The sequence below is a fragment of the Montipora foliosa genome, chromosome 1, assembly GCF_036669935.1.
Source record: "Montipora foliosa isolate CH-2021 chromosome 1, ASM3666993v2, whole genome shotgun sequence".
Lineage (NCBI taxonomy): Eukaryota > Metazoa > Cnidaria > Anthozoa > Scleractinia > Acroporidae > Montipora > Montipora foliosa.
The window spans coordinates 8,025,903-8,039,134 of record NC_090869.1 but is presented as its reverse complement, the minus strand read 5'-3'; the positions used below and the strand labels follow the sequence as shown (position 1 = coordinate 8,039,134).

Below are 13,232 nucleotides of genomic sequence, written 5' to 3'. Positions count from 1 at the left end.
CCCCCAAGGTGCTATGAGATGTCAACACTCGTCGACACTTTAGACCTCCCGTACAGTTTGATTCGGGAATACAAACAGGTATCTTCACTTTATTGCGTGTTGAGTTTGCCATTTATTTGTAGTCGATGCAGTTGTGTTAAAGGAATATGGGAGGCGATTTCATCCCTACTAGGCCAGGAAATTCACGAAACGAGGAGAGAAGTCGAAACAGGAAAGTTCTCCCTGGGTGAAAAGTAAGAAGAAGGCAGGGCCTAAAATAAGAAACATTCCATTAAGGAAACAAAGAAAACTCAGCTCCCTCCTGGCGACAAGGGCTAAATCTGCAATCACGTATAAAATAATATCTATGCCTAATGATGCAGCACTGAATGCCTTTTCCTGCGAATTCAAAACTGTTTTGTCACAAACCCTCTTCAGGGGGCCTCGGATATTGGTGCAGGAAAGTGTGTCAGGCTTTTAAAAAATTCCAAAAATTTTGTGTCGCGAAACAGAAAATCTTCTATTGGTCAACTTCAAAGGTAAATGTAGCCTATAAAGTGCTTCTCTACGCAACTGCAAAAATTGGATTCATAACTGCGAGGATCATAGCTTAACTTGATGATATCGTACAGTTTGTTTGGTTGTGCGTGATAATGCAAAGACGCGTAAATCAGCAAAGTGAACATGTATGGTTTTGAGTTTGAAGCCATAAAAAACTTAAAATGCTCATATATTCAGATTCTTCATTTTATCACCTTTTCGGTGATATACGGTTTGCTGAAGTTTTATCGAAAATAATGTGCTTACGAAAGATTTCCCGGGAGACACCCCAAAAGGTAGCAGTTACCTTAAATCTGCGGTTAAACGCGCATTTTTTCTCGTTTATGAAGATTTCTTTTGAGACTCCGCTACAGCCAACAATCACGCATTGGTTAATCTCTCTCTCGCAAATTGAAGTTGACTTTTGTCACCTTTTTACATACCGTAAACATCCATGTATAAGCTGCACCTTTTTTTCACAAAATTCAAGCCATAAATAAAGGGTGCAGCTTATCCATGGATACATCTGTGTTTGGAGTTTTAAAAAACCTAATTAATATTCATACAACTTCTTAAGATCTCAGTAAAGAAACATAAAAGAAACTTGAAGCATGTTGCTGTTGTTCATTGACTTTTTAATGAGCGGTGGCTCCTAAAGGAGCCGTTTGTGTCTTCGAGTGTTTATTGGCGAATCTTGCTCTCCAAGAGTTCTTTCAAGCGCTTAATTTTCACTTTACTCGAACAAGTAAGTCACTTACACGCATATCTTTCTGCCACATGCGATAAAATACCACAAAATTCCATAAAATATTCGACAAAATACCACAAAATTCACCGTAAATGGCCGACTGTTTCTAAGCACTTGTTCGTTTTGTTTCAATATCGAAGGAATTTCAACTTTATGGTGAAACCTTGATTGTTTGTCCTTGTTGGTTTATAGCAATAGAACGGTTCTGGAACTTCAAACTTTATTGTATTACATTTTTTTCCAAAATCTGCGCTTCTAAATTCGGGGTGCGGCTTATCTATGGATACGGCTTATACACGGATGTTTACCGTACTAAAAACACAATCCAAAGGTGCGAAAATGAATAACAAAGGTTAAACGCGTTGAAAATAAACTAGTTTGCAAATGCAAATTGGTTTTATCTGCAAACGCCTTGACTCTTCGTTCTCAACGCCTTGTCGACACGTTTGATGGTTCACTTATCTTTGAGCAGTACAGTAGCATGATAATTATTGTTTTGGTACCATATATCATTATAGTGCCATGGTAAATGTCTTATGTAAATAGCCCCCTGAGAAGACATGTGGTTACTACTATTTAAAATACTCCCAGAAAGATTGAAAGATAATAAAACAGAATCAAGAAACATTGGCTTTGAAGCTGAAATGTTGATCATTTTCAAGTTCCCTAACCACCCCAAGTTTGAGACTTCACTCTGAGCCTCTAACAGCTTTGTAACACAAAATTTCACTGAAGTTAAGCCCTGTCGGGCGGGGTTAGTATTTGGATGGGTGACCTCAAAACATAGGACAAACAACGTACAGAAGTTTTCACGAAGTGTCAAACAAGAATAAGATATTTTGCCATCAGCAACAACAAAATTTGCGACATGAAAACAACTTAAATTTTGAACCGAGAATATATAAAGTAACCATCAGCCAAAAACATTTTGGGATATTTTTGCTACGTTCAATTTTTCTATTGTACTTTTGGCTGCACAAGTAAATCGCAAAATCGAAAGTGACATTGAATTCAGTGGGTGCTGTGATCAGGTTACTTTGCATGTTTACTTTTTTTTTTTCCCCCCAAGTGTTTTAATTAAATTAAAGATTGGCAAGAAATGTGCAAATTCAACACAAAAATCGCAATAGCCCAACTCTTGAGGTTGTTGACCATTGTTTCTGCAAAGTCAAAAATTCACTCGCCTAGACGAGGTTTTTTATCACCAGGTAATTCAATAGTTTTGGAAATAGCAGCTGCTTTATTATTCACCAGCGTCACAAATTCATGCCGATTTTGGAGCTCATGTTGTTGAAACTCCAGCTCACTTCCACCAGACCTGTTTAGATGTATGTTCGTGAGTTATGCACGCGCTACAGGCATATTTGCCACCACGGTCTTACAATCACTCACTCTTACAAACCTGGTGACATAGTGTGTAGTGCACAGCACTTATAAAGTGCACTATCACAAAAATTCTGACAAAATTCATACCCGTGGTACTTCATTCTGTCAAGTTAAGAGCCAATACCGATGACATTGTGCCTTACTTACATACAGTCATGTAAATATATTTGTAATTTTGATATTCTTAGCAAAAATTAAATAAGGAAAAGGAGTGAAAATTATTATTTGCCAATTTCTTTAGGAGTTCATGAGCGATGCTTGCTTTACATTATACTTCTACAGCTCTGTTTTGTTTGGTTTGAGATTGAGATTAAGACTGATCACACTGATAAGGCAACGATATAGAGTTAAAAATGTTTCAGAATTATTGAAGAATGTTGACACAGAAATGCAGGCAATAATGATGTAATGTACAATAATATTGCTGGTGGACATAGAAAAGGAGCTAATGAGAGATCTTTTGTTTTCATCCACCAACATGGTGGCCATGACGAAACGTGAAAACCATCTATTGCAGTAAGAAATGTCATTTTTGGTACACCAAAATTAATATAAGTATAAGAAACATGACATCATCGCAGCAATGTTAGTATCCCAAAGTGATTGCCTAATATTTGAAAAACATGGCTGTTTATTAGTTTTAAGAGGGTAAAAGGGACTTCTTGCTATCAAGACATGACTAAATTTTTAATTCTTTATATTCATGCATATAATCTTAGTTTTAATGATTGTTATTTATTCATTTCTTATTTCACGATTTTGTAGAATATATATATATATATTTTTTTTTTTTTTTTTTTTTTAATAAAAGGTGGTCTGCCTTTGGATGGGGTCTAGGAGTCTTTTGTATACTATCGTTATGATGATGTTGTTTATTGTCATTGAGCTGTAATAAATAAATAAATGAGTAAAAAAAAAATACTCCATTGTAGAAATGGTTTTCTACTTTGCCAAAGAAATGGTTGGAAAAATATTCTATAGTACATGTACATCATAAGAGATATACCAGTAACCAGAATTCCCACATGAAATTTAAAACAGTGGTGTAGGCAACTAATTAAGAACAACATTACCCAGAGAATAAACAACCCTTTCAATTGTTGTGGTAGTATTAAGTCACTACAAAAATGCAAAAGTTTGAATGACCCATTCCATCATCTTAGTTAATTCACTGCTGTGCATTTTACCGAGTTCAGATATTTGCATGAAGTTTATGTAAGAATTTTCTAGTAACGCTTCATGGATTCCCTTTTAATCAATGATCATACAAATAAGACAAAAAAAATTTAAATCATTTAAAAGGAGGTTAAACATAAAGGAACGACACCAAAATTAACAAATTAATATTAAGGACCCACGGCTAAAATACTCTGAAATTTTCATTTTAAAGCACTGTATACAACCACCACAGCCAATTTTTTCCTTGAGTTCAAAAAATGTAATCATTTTCCCACTCAAATCTAAATGGAAAAGAGCATGCATTCTTTATAGACGAAAATCCACTTACCATAAAGCGACCTTTTCTGTTAAATACAATGCTTTGTATCTACTTCACGAATATTTTCACTGAACTTTGATCAAAATCGTAAGAGCCAATAAAACCACAAATAAACGGACAACACATAAGGATTCGATTCTAGTTTAATAAATCAGGCAGACTCATAACCAGAAATTCGAAAGCTGGAGTTTTTTCCAGTACCTTGAAATGCAAATATCGCTTTAGCTTAAGAAAATAAAATCGCACAACAATTTGGTCATCATGCACTCAACTCATGCTCACCTACGTCGTCGGAAAGACGGACCATCAGTCTCAAGACGTGATAAACTTCTTCCTTCGTTTTACTCGCCCTAAGCGCATCTTGGCAACATCTCGCGGCCCTCTGCCTGCAGAAAAAAAAACTCATGTTCTTGATGGAAAAATGGAGGAAAGGCCACACACTGCAAAAAGTAGAAAGAAGTATGCAGGCATGTGATGCAAGCGATCGCAGGAGACGATGAAACCAATGAAAACTCACCGATTAGCGATAATGTCACTCAGCATGAACCGCTCCATTCGGACAATCGGGCTAACAGACTCTTCTGAGGTGACGTAACCCTGCAAGGACGACTCCTCTTGCTCCATTTCGTACCTCTCTGTAAAATCCAAAGGAGAGTATTCCCTTAGAATGACTAATGATCCACCGCTGAATTTGAAAACGCAAAAGAGGATGCCGTTTTGTAAACATTCTGGTGTTTTAAACAGCACGCAAGTCTTTGATATGTACCGTCCTCTTGGTCCTCCTCTTCTGGACCATCAGCGTTTTCTATATGGAAGTGAATATCTAAAAGGAAGAGGCGAATAAGAAATAAAACGCGACGAACACATCGTTAGAATTCATCACCTACCCGCCATCTTGGAAGGGGCTATCTAAAATGGCTACCAGTCACGTGATTACTCAATTGGAACCAGCCCACTCGCCGAGCCTGAAGAGTAGTTGAATTTCTTTTTCTTAACGGCAACACAATGCACGTGAGAGAGAAAGAGAGATTAGTCAACTCTGGGGTAAGCGCACAGTGCCTTGATTGTGCCATTAAGACCAAGCCAAACGATAAATGTTGGTCATTGTTGGAAGATCAACTTGATCGTCCAACACTAATTTGTATGGATAAACCAACATTTCAGCGTTTGAAATGACCACCGTGTTTCATGACTATTCAACATCTTGGGTAAAGGGTAAATGGTGAAGGGTAAAGGGCAAAGGGTAATAGGCAATATTTTGAACCAAAAAGATAATATCGCTTGTGGTAATTCTTAAGTCACGGGTCAGGTTGTTCATAAATACTAACCCGTTACCCGTTACCCTTTACCCTTTACCCTTTACCATTGGAAAAAGGCTGCCGTCTGCCGGTGGCTATAGCCAACGGGATTGCGGCTAAAGAGACCCTCTAAGTCCAGCAACAACAATTGTCCCAATCGGTGAATTTCAAAGCTGATATATCACTGGACGAATTTATTTTCCACTTCCCACATTTTTAGCGAAAGTTCCACATGTTCAAAGGATCGACCACTAATGCGAATTTCCCTGACAACCTGGATGTAATTTCTTAGCAGGACACCGACTCTGTCGTCATTTGCATAAATTAGGATTGTATGGTAGAACATAATCATCTGGACAAATATCGCGAATAAAATAATCGTCATAGTCGTTTCCACGCAGTCAGGTTTCAGTAATTGCAGCAATATCAAAATTAGGATCGTTAACAAAGTCGTGGATGTTTCTGGTTTGATCTTGCATTGAGGAGACAAATTGAACAGCTCCCGGTGAAGCTCTTTCCATAGCCTTGGAACTACATGGAATAATTGTTACATCATCATAAACGATTTTTCTACCAGTAAACACTGGGCGCAAATCACTTCCAATAGGCAACTTTCACGATAGCGTCATTTGACTACATCTAGAATTCAGTTTGTTTTTCTTTTCTTATTAAAATTTTGTATTCCCAGTGAGGTAAAAATAACAATAGCTCCAATTAGCATGAGACAAGCAAAACCTGAAGGATTCTGGTACTTGTATTCAAATGGCGTCATCACAGTCTGGGAGCATATGTCATTTGCAGATAAATTTAGGGTGCGTTCGAATGACCGTAATCCGGAATAGGAATACATGGAATATCACTCAGAAATCCTTTGTTTTTCCGGAGATTCACATTCAAATTTTCAAACATCTGCTAAAATGCTATTTTGAACATAGTCCCTAGCAACGAGCTGACGTCATTAGTATCATAGCAACGCGACCGGAAATGAAAGTTCAGGAAGCGGGAGGCACATGGTTGAAAGATAAAAGGAATTAACTTATGTAGCCTCGTTTCCATGGTGACAAATTTAAGCTATTTTTAAAACCCCTTATAATTGACCTCGGTGCAAGTTACACAAGTGCCACCAAATATTTTTGCATTATTTAGGGTTCAATTAAAATATCTAGACTAGTGGCTTGCTTGCTTCACAAAATTCCCACGGGACTTTTTTAAATGACATATGCAACATTGACAACATTAAATTCACAATTGAGTTTGAACAAAACGATGAAATTCCATTCCTTGATATCCTTATGAAACGCAATCGTGACAGCTCCTTCTCAACATCAATCTATCGAAAGAAGACATTCATCGGTCTTTACACCAAGTGGGACTCTTTTACTCCGCGTAAATACACATAAACCTAGTCCGCACTTTCTGAATTGATAGGCATTTTCAAGGAGCATAACTTTCTTCACGAGCTTACCTCGCAAGTCCCTGAAGCAACTGTTTCTAAACTTCCTACACGCCTTTGCGGCAGATGGGCCAAGTTTGTTGAAGGAAAACCGAAATTGTCAACCTGGGATTCATTTGCAAATTGGCTAGAGAAAGAGGCAAAAATTAGTGATTCCAAGCAGCGGTGGATGCCAGAGAAGAGAGAGTGGAAGCGTTCAGATAAATCTAAAGTTGATAGGCGTAAGCCAGCTGACAAATCCCAACCTGGGCTGTTTGCAGGAGCCACGGGAGAATATTTACGCGCCAGCTGTGGAACAAAGTGCCCAATTCACCAGTCCTCTAATCACACTTTGCAAGAGTGCAAACGATTTCAGGGAATGTTGACTAGCGAGAAGGAGAAAGTTGTCGAGGAACACAAACTATGCTTATGTTGTCTATTACCCGGTCATCGTCTGCGTAAATGTCGTAGTAAGAAGAGATGCAAAGTTGAAGACTGTGACATGCGTCATAATACCCTTGTACATAAAGTCGACTTGAGATTTATTGAACGGGCAAAAGCGAAACGTGAATCAGAACAAGTGCCAGAAGTTGACAGAAACCCAGCTCCTGTCTCCCTGGAAGGTAGAGACTCATCACCACGTCAGGCTGTGGAGCCTCTTGAGGAGTATCAACAATCAGCGTACACAGGTTGTGAGACTGGTGGTCTTGCTTTGGTTGAAGTACTTCCCATAGTTGTCTTTGGAGAAACAGGAAAACAGCAGGTGATGGCATTGCGTGACTCAGGCTGTAACACAACGCTTATAGATGAAAGCCTAGCGCTCTCACTTGGGCTTCAAGGCAAAGAGGTAGATTTCGAAATTCAAGGAGTAAATGCGCAGAAGGTGTTTGCTTCCCAGCACATCAAGAAATGCCATGTCGCACGAGTCGGAAAAGAGAAAGTCAAGTACTCCTTGCGAGATGTGAACACAATTCCTAGCCTGAATGGTCCGGATCAGAAGTTGAAGTGGTCAACAATCAAGCATGAGTATCAACATCTGAAGAACTTGGACTTGCGTAACACTGACACGGGTCCAGTGCAACTCATAATTGGAACTAACAACTCTGACTTGATTCTACCAAAACAAATTCTGAAACCCTCAGGTCAACCGGAACTTGACAGGGTACCTTACGCTGTTTAGACTCCACTTGGATGGGCGGTGACTAATTGGTTACCTGGTGAGCGAAGAGTAGCATCTTCATACAATGGATTCAAAGTGTATGAAAGAAGTTCAGTTGAAAATGAGGAGCTGAAGCAGCTGGTCATGGCTCAGTTAGAGATAGAAACCTTGGGCGTGGTCAAGCTAGCTGATCCAACCCGTTCGATTGAGGACAAGCGAGCATTGTCACTGATGGAAAAGGCAACCTTTAAGAGTGTGAATGAAGATGCGTATGTGTCAGGTCTACTGTGGAGAGATGAGGAACCATCTCTGCCCAACAATTACGGAATGGCAAAGAGGAGGCTACAATCCCTAGAGAAGAAGTTTGAGAGCTGTTCCGAGATCAGAGAGAGATATGCAAAGTCAATCCAGGATGACATTGAGAAGGGATATGTGAAGAAACTGAGTGAAGGGGAAGTACGGTGCGATAGTAAAGTGACTTGGTACTTACCACACAGATTTGTCATTAATCCCAAAAAACCTGATCGCCTCAGAAGAGTCTACGATGCATCAGCAAAATTCATGGGACAAAGTTTGAACGATAAGATCTACACAGGACCAGATCTTCTGTCCTCTCTGTTTGGAGTTTTCCTCAGGTTTTGCGAAGGAAGAATTGCAATGGCCGCTGATGTGAAAGAAATGTACCATATGCTCCGTCTCCCTGATCGTGATAAGCCAGCATTGAGATTCTTATGGAGAGACTTTCTGATAGAAGAACCAAGCGTGTACCAGTTCGAGAGAACAGTGTTTGGAGAAGTGTCTGCGCCATCCAGAGCGAACTACACTATGAGGCGAAATGCTGATGAGAATGGGGAAGATTTACCTTTGGGTGTGGAAGCCGTCTACCAGCACTTTTACATGGATGATGGTCTACCGTCAACAGATTCTTGCGAGGAAGCTATTGAAATGAGGAAGCAGATGACAGAGTTGCTGCGTCGTGGAGGTTTCCGCCTACACAAGTGGTTGACAAATGACCCAGAAGTCTTGGCAACCATCCCGGAGCAGGATAGATCTCCACGATTCCTCGAACTGAGTGAAGATAAGTTACCAACGGACAGAACTTTGGGCGTCATTTGGGATGCCCAAGAAGATATGCTCCAGTTTACCGGACTGAAGGATGATCCAGGTACGACGAAGAGGAAGATCTTGAGTCAAGCATTCTCTGTTTGGGATCCGCGAGGACTTCTCCTCCCATTCTCAATCAGAAGTAAAATCATCCTGCAGAATCTAAATCGTATGAAGTACGGATGGGATAACGAGTTGAAAGAAGCTGATCTTCGAGAGTGGCGTGAAAGGCGCAAGGAAGCAGAAAAGCTTGATGAAGTGAGAATTCCGACAGCTCTTATCCAAGAACAGAAACCTGTACGAGAGACTGCACTTCATGTGTTTTGCGACGCTAGCCAGAATGCTTATGGCGCGTGTGCCTACCTAAGACGAGCGTTTATAGATGACACAGTAGAGTGTAGTCTTATAGCGGGAAAAGGCCGTGTTGCTCCATTAAAGTCACAGTCTATCTGCCGATTTGAGCTCATGGGAGCTTTAGTTGCTGTGCGGTTAACTCAAACACTGGTAGAAGAAATGGTTACAAAGATAGAGAAGATAACTTTCTGAAGTGACTCCACCACAGTCCTACATTGGATCCGCCAAACGAGCTCCACTTACAAAGCTTTCGTCGGTAACCGGGTGTCTGAGATTTACACAATCATGAGCTGTCTGACTAGGGGCGGGCGCACTAGGGGCGGGCGCTGTGAGTTGGAGATATGTCCCGACAGAGGCTAACCCTGCAGATGACATCACCCGGGGACTAAGTCCTACGGAACTTGGCGCGGGTTTTCGCTATATTACTGGACCCAAGTTCCTGTATGAGTCAGCAGAGCTCTGGCCAGAAAATAAAGTCAAAGCGCCCTGCGAGAACGATGACATCAAAGAAAAGAAGAAGGAAAGATGGGCTGGAGCATCTCAGGAAAACAAGGTCCTGTTAGGGTGGAAGAAGTATTCGTCACTGACCAAACTAAGAAGAGTTACGGCTTATGTGATGCGATTTGCAAACAATGTAAGAGCTAAGAAGGAAGTACGTCTACTGGGAGCACTTACGTCGAACGAATTGAGAGCTTCTCAGAATCATCTTGTGAAGAGGGCACAAGTTGAATCATTCGGCGAGGAGATACAGTGTCTGAAGATAGGTGAGGAGATCCACAAGAAGAGTAGAACTAAATCTCTTGACCCAAGGTTGAAAGATGGGTTCTTGGTTGTCGGTGGAAGGCTGCAGAGGGCACAATGCCTACCTTACAGAACACGACATCCCAAAATAATTGACTCGCGTCATAAACTTGCACCGCTGAACGTCGAAGAAATGCATCGTATCTACTACCACCCGCCAACTGAGCACCTGCATAATCAAATTTGGCAGGAGTATTGGATCATCCATGGTCGCCAGGTAGTGCGAAGCGCGAAATTCAAGTGCAACTACTGTTATTGCCAGACAGTAAAGCCTCAAGAGCAGCAAATGGGTAGTCTACCAGAGTGCCAGGAATGGTGTTCAGGAACACTGGAGTTGACTTTTTTGGACCTATGTTAGTTAAGGAAAGACGCAGTGAAGTTAAAGTATATGGGTACTTGTTCACTTGCATGAGTACTAGAGAGTGCCACCTTGAACTTGTGGATGATCTTTCAACAGATCATTTCATCATGGCATTGAAAAGGTTCATTGCGCGACGTGGACGACCGCAGAGCATCCACACCGATAATGGAACGAACTTTGTTGGTGCAAATAATGAGTTGCGGAAATACATCAAACAATTGAATGAAGAGAGGATACAAAACTTCTGTGCTCCTAAGGAAATCGAATGGAAATTTCAGCCGCTAAGTGCCCCGCACTTTGGAGGTGCATGGGAGAGGCTAGTACAGTGCACCAAGAAGACGCTGAAGGCAATTCTGGCGGACAGGGCTGTTTCCAAAGAAGTGCTGAGAACCGCACTAGTCGAAGCAGAAGGAATACTAAACAGTCGACCGATTACTCATGTGTCCAATGATGCAGGGGACATTGAAGCGTTAACCCCAAACCATTTCTTACTGTTGCGGGCAAATCCGAGTTATGAAGATGCTGAAGTTAGTGACGGAGAGATTAACTCGACAAAGATGTGGCGACAGTCCCAAGGGCTAGCTAATTTCTTCTGGAGACGTTTTACCAAAGAGTACCTTTCTAGCCTGACAGAAAGGAAGAAGTGGAAAGAGAAGAAACAGAACCTCAAAGAAGGAGATGTTGTCCTAGTTGCTGAGCCAAATCAGTCGCGAGGTGTATGGCCGTTGGGCAGAATCGTGTCCACTCATCCTGGGCAGGATGGGTTAGTTCGAGCTGTTACAGTACGAACTCAGTTCGGAGAGTATAAAAGGCCAATCACAAAACTTTGCTTAGTACAGGAGGCAGAAGAGTAGAACTTAAAATCGTCTCGACAAACATTGTGTCTCGACTAGGGGCGGGGATGTGCCTCCTGCTTCCTGAACTTTCATTTCCGGTCGCGTTGCTATGATACCAATGACGTCAACTCGTTGCTAGGGACCTCGTCCGCACGTGTAAAGATGATGAGTTTAGTTTTTGTCAAAATGTGCGTGAGAAAGCGATGTTGTTGAACGTTCTGAATGTAAAATCGGAGAATAAAGTTGCACAAAACAAACCAGAGTTTTATCGTCGCCCAGCAGCGACAAACCATGTGAATGAAATCACACCAAACTCACTATGATGATATTTATTGATGTTTTAGACACTTCTTCATGTCGTCTTTGTGGTATGGAGGGGTCACGTGACGAGTAACCATGGAAACCCTTCTCTTTAATATTCAGTATTTCTTATCATGATTAACAATGTAAATATTTCCTAGAATGATAGGTGATAATTTCCTAATGCCAATATGTAAATTGCTTTGTTTGGCTGATAATAGTTTCTCAACTAATGCGAAGGTGGTGGGAGCCAACAGAAAGATCGTCGTATCACTTGACATGGGCCTCTATCTTCCTGCCAAGAAAGTTCAAATGGCTCGTGATGATCTTAAACACATCATTGTTCGCCCATGGGAGCTGCATATTTCAAGGGCACAGCTGAGAACCATTGGTGCATTCATTGAGAACAGTGGCATCTGTTGTTAAAATTTCCATTTTCCCATGTTTGTTTTATCAAGATATTTTTTGATCCGGATAGTTTTTAAAGATTTATTGAATGAGAAAAGATCAATCATTTTAAGCCCACCATCCCTGTACTCGTTAATTGTAACGTTTCTTTTAATCTTATCGGGTTTCCCTTCCCATAGGAAATGATAGAAAGCTTCGTTCAAATATTTGATAGCTTGGTGGTTTGTTTGCAAAGGAGAAAAGACATTAACCAGCTGGGAGGCGACTAGGCTTTTTAATAGAGTGATTTTTCCAAGTAGGCTTAATCTTCGATACTGCCAGTTTTTAGTACGTTCTGGACTTTTTCGGTTTTTTCTTCGAAATTCAGTTTTATAGTTAGTTTAGGCTCTATTGAGAGCCAAACTCCTAGTGTTTTAATTATGAACTCTTGCCATTTGAAATCTTTTTCTGGACACAAGAGTTCTGAGAATCTCGCCTTTTAACCTATCCATAACGCTTGGGCTTTTTTGTCAAGTCTGAAGCCAAATATCTTGCTGAATTTTACGATAACGTCAAGTGAGGCTTCAAGCGTGTCTTGTGAGCCGTCTAAAATTAATGTAGTATTATCTGCATATTGACTTAAGGTGGCTGGAACCAGTTTCACCACTTTTAGAGACCTTCTTATTAGATGGATTATAACTACTATACTGTATCACGTAACAGCAATGTTATGGTACCACATCAAACACCAATTATTGCTTAACAAAATGCTCTCACTATTTTGACGTAAAAAGGTTGCCATGGCAACATGAAAGCTCTCCAAAAATACCCTCTATTCGTCTTTACTTGCTTATATCTCAAAAATGAACTCGGTGACCCCCATTTTTTATTGTAGAATAGTAATTAGCAATTTGGGATAAAAGTATCAGCAAAGTTTAAAAAAATTCTTGGGAGCCAATTCAGAGCTACCTTAATTTTTCGAAAATTTAAGGTAGCCCTGAATTGGCTCCCAAGAATTTTTTTAGCTTTGCAGATAGTCCTATCTGAAA

General features: G+C 40.5%; 2 protein-coding genes across 2 annotated transcripts in view; one reads left to right on the top strand and one right to left on the bottom strand.

The window, feature by feature from the left end:
- Positions 1–5,074, bottom strand: part of LOC137970340 (serine/threonine-protein phosphatase 4 regulatory subunit 1-like) — a 62,986-nt gene extending 57,912 nt beyond the window's left edge. The window contains exons 1-4 of the mRNA XM_068816893.1: positions 5,039–5,074; positions 4,918–4,974; positions 4,669–4,786; positions 4,434–4,537 (exon numbers count right to left, since the gene is read on the bottom strand). Coding sequence (XP_068672994.1) covers positions 4,434–4,537; positions 4,669–4,786; positions 4,918–4,974; positions 5,039–5,045 — 286 coding nt within the window. The 5' untranslated portion in view covers positions 5,046–5,074. The remainder of the gene's footprint in view (positions 1–4,433; positions 4,538–4,668; positions 4,787–4,917; positions 4,975–5,038) is intronic.
- Positions 5,075–7,071: 1,997 nt separating this feature from the next.
- On the top strand, positions 7,072–8,061 carry LOC137981537 (uncharacterized). Its single transcript, XM_068828638.1, has one exon. It carries the CDS (start codon positions 7,072–7,074, stop codon positions 8,059–8,061), a length of 990 nt encoding a protein of 329 aa, XP_068684739.1.
- The last annotated feature ends 5,171 nt before the right edge of the window (positions 8,062–13,232 follow it).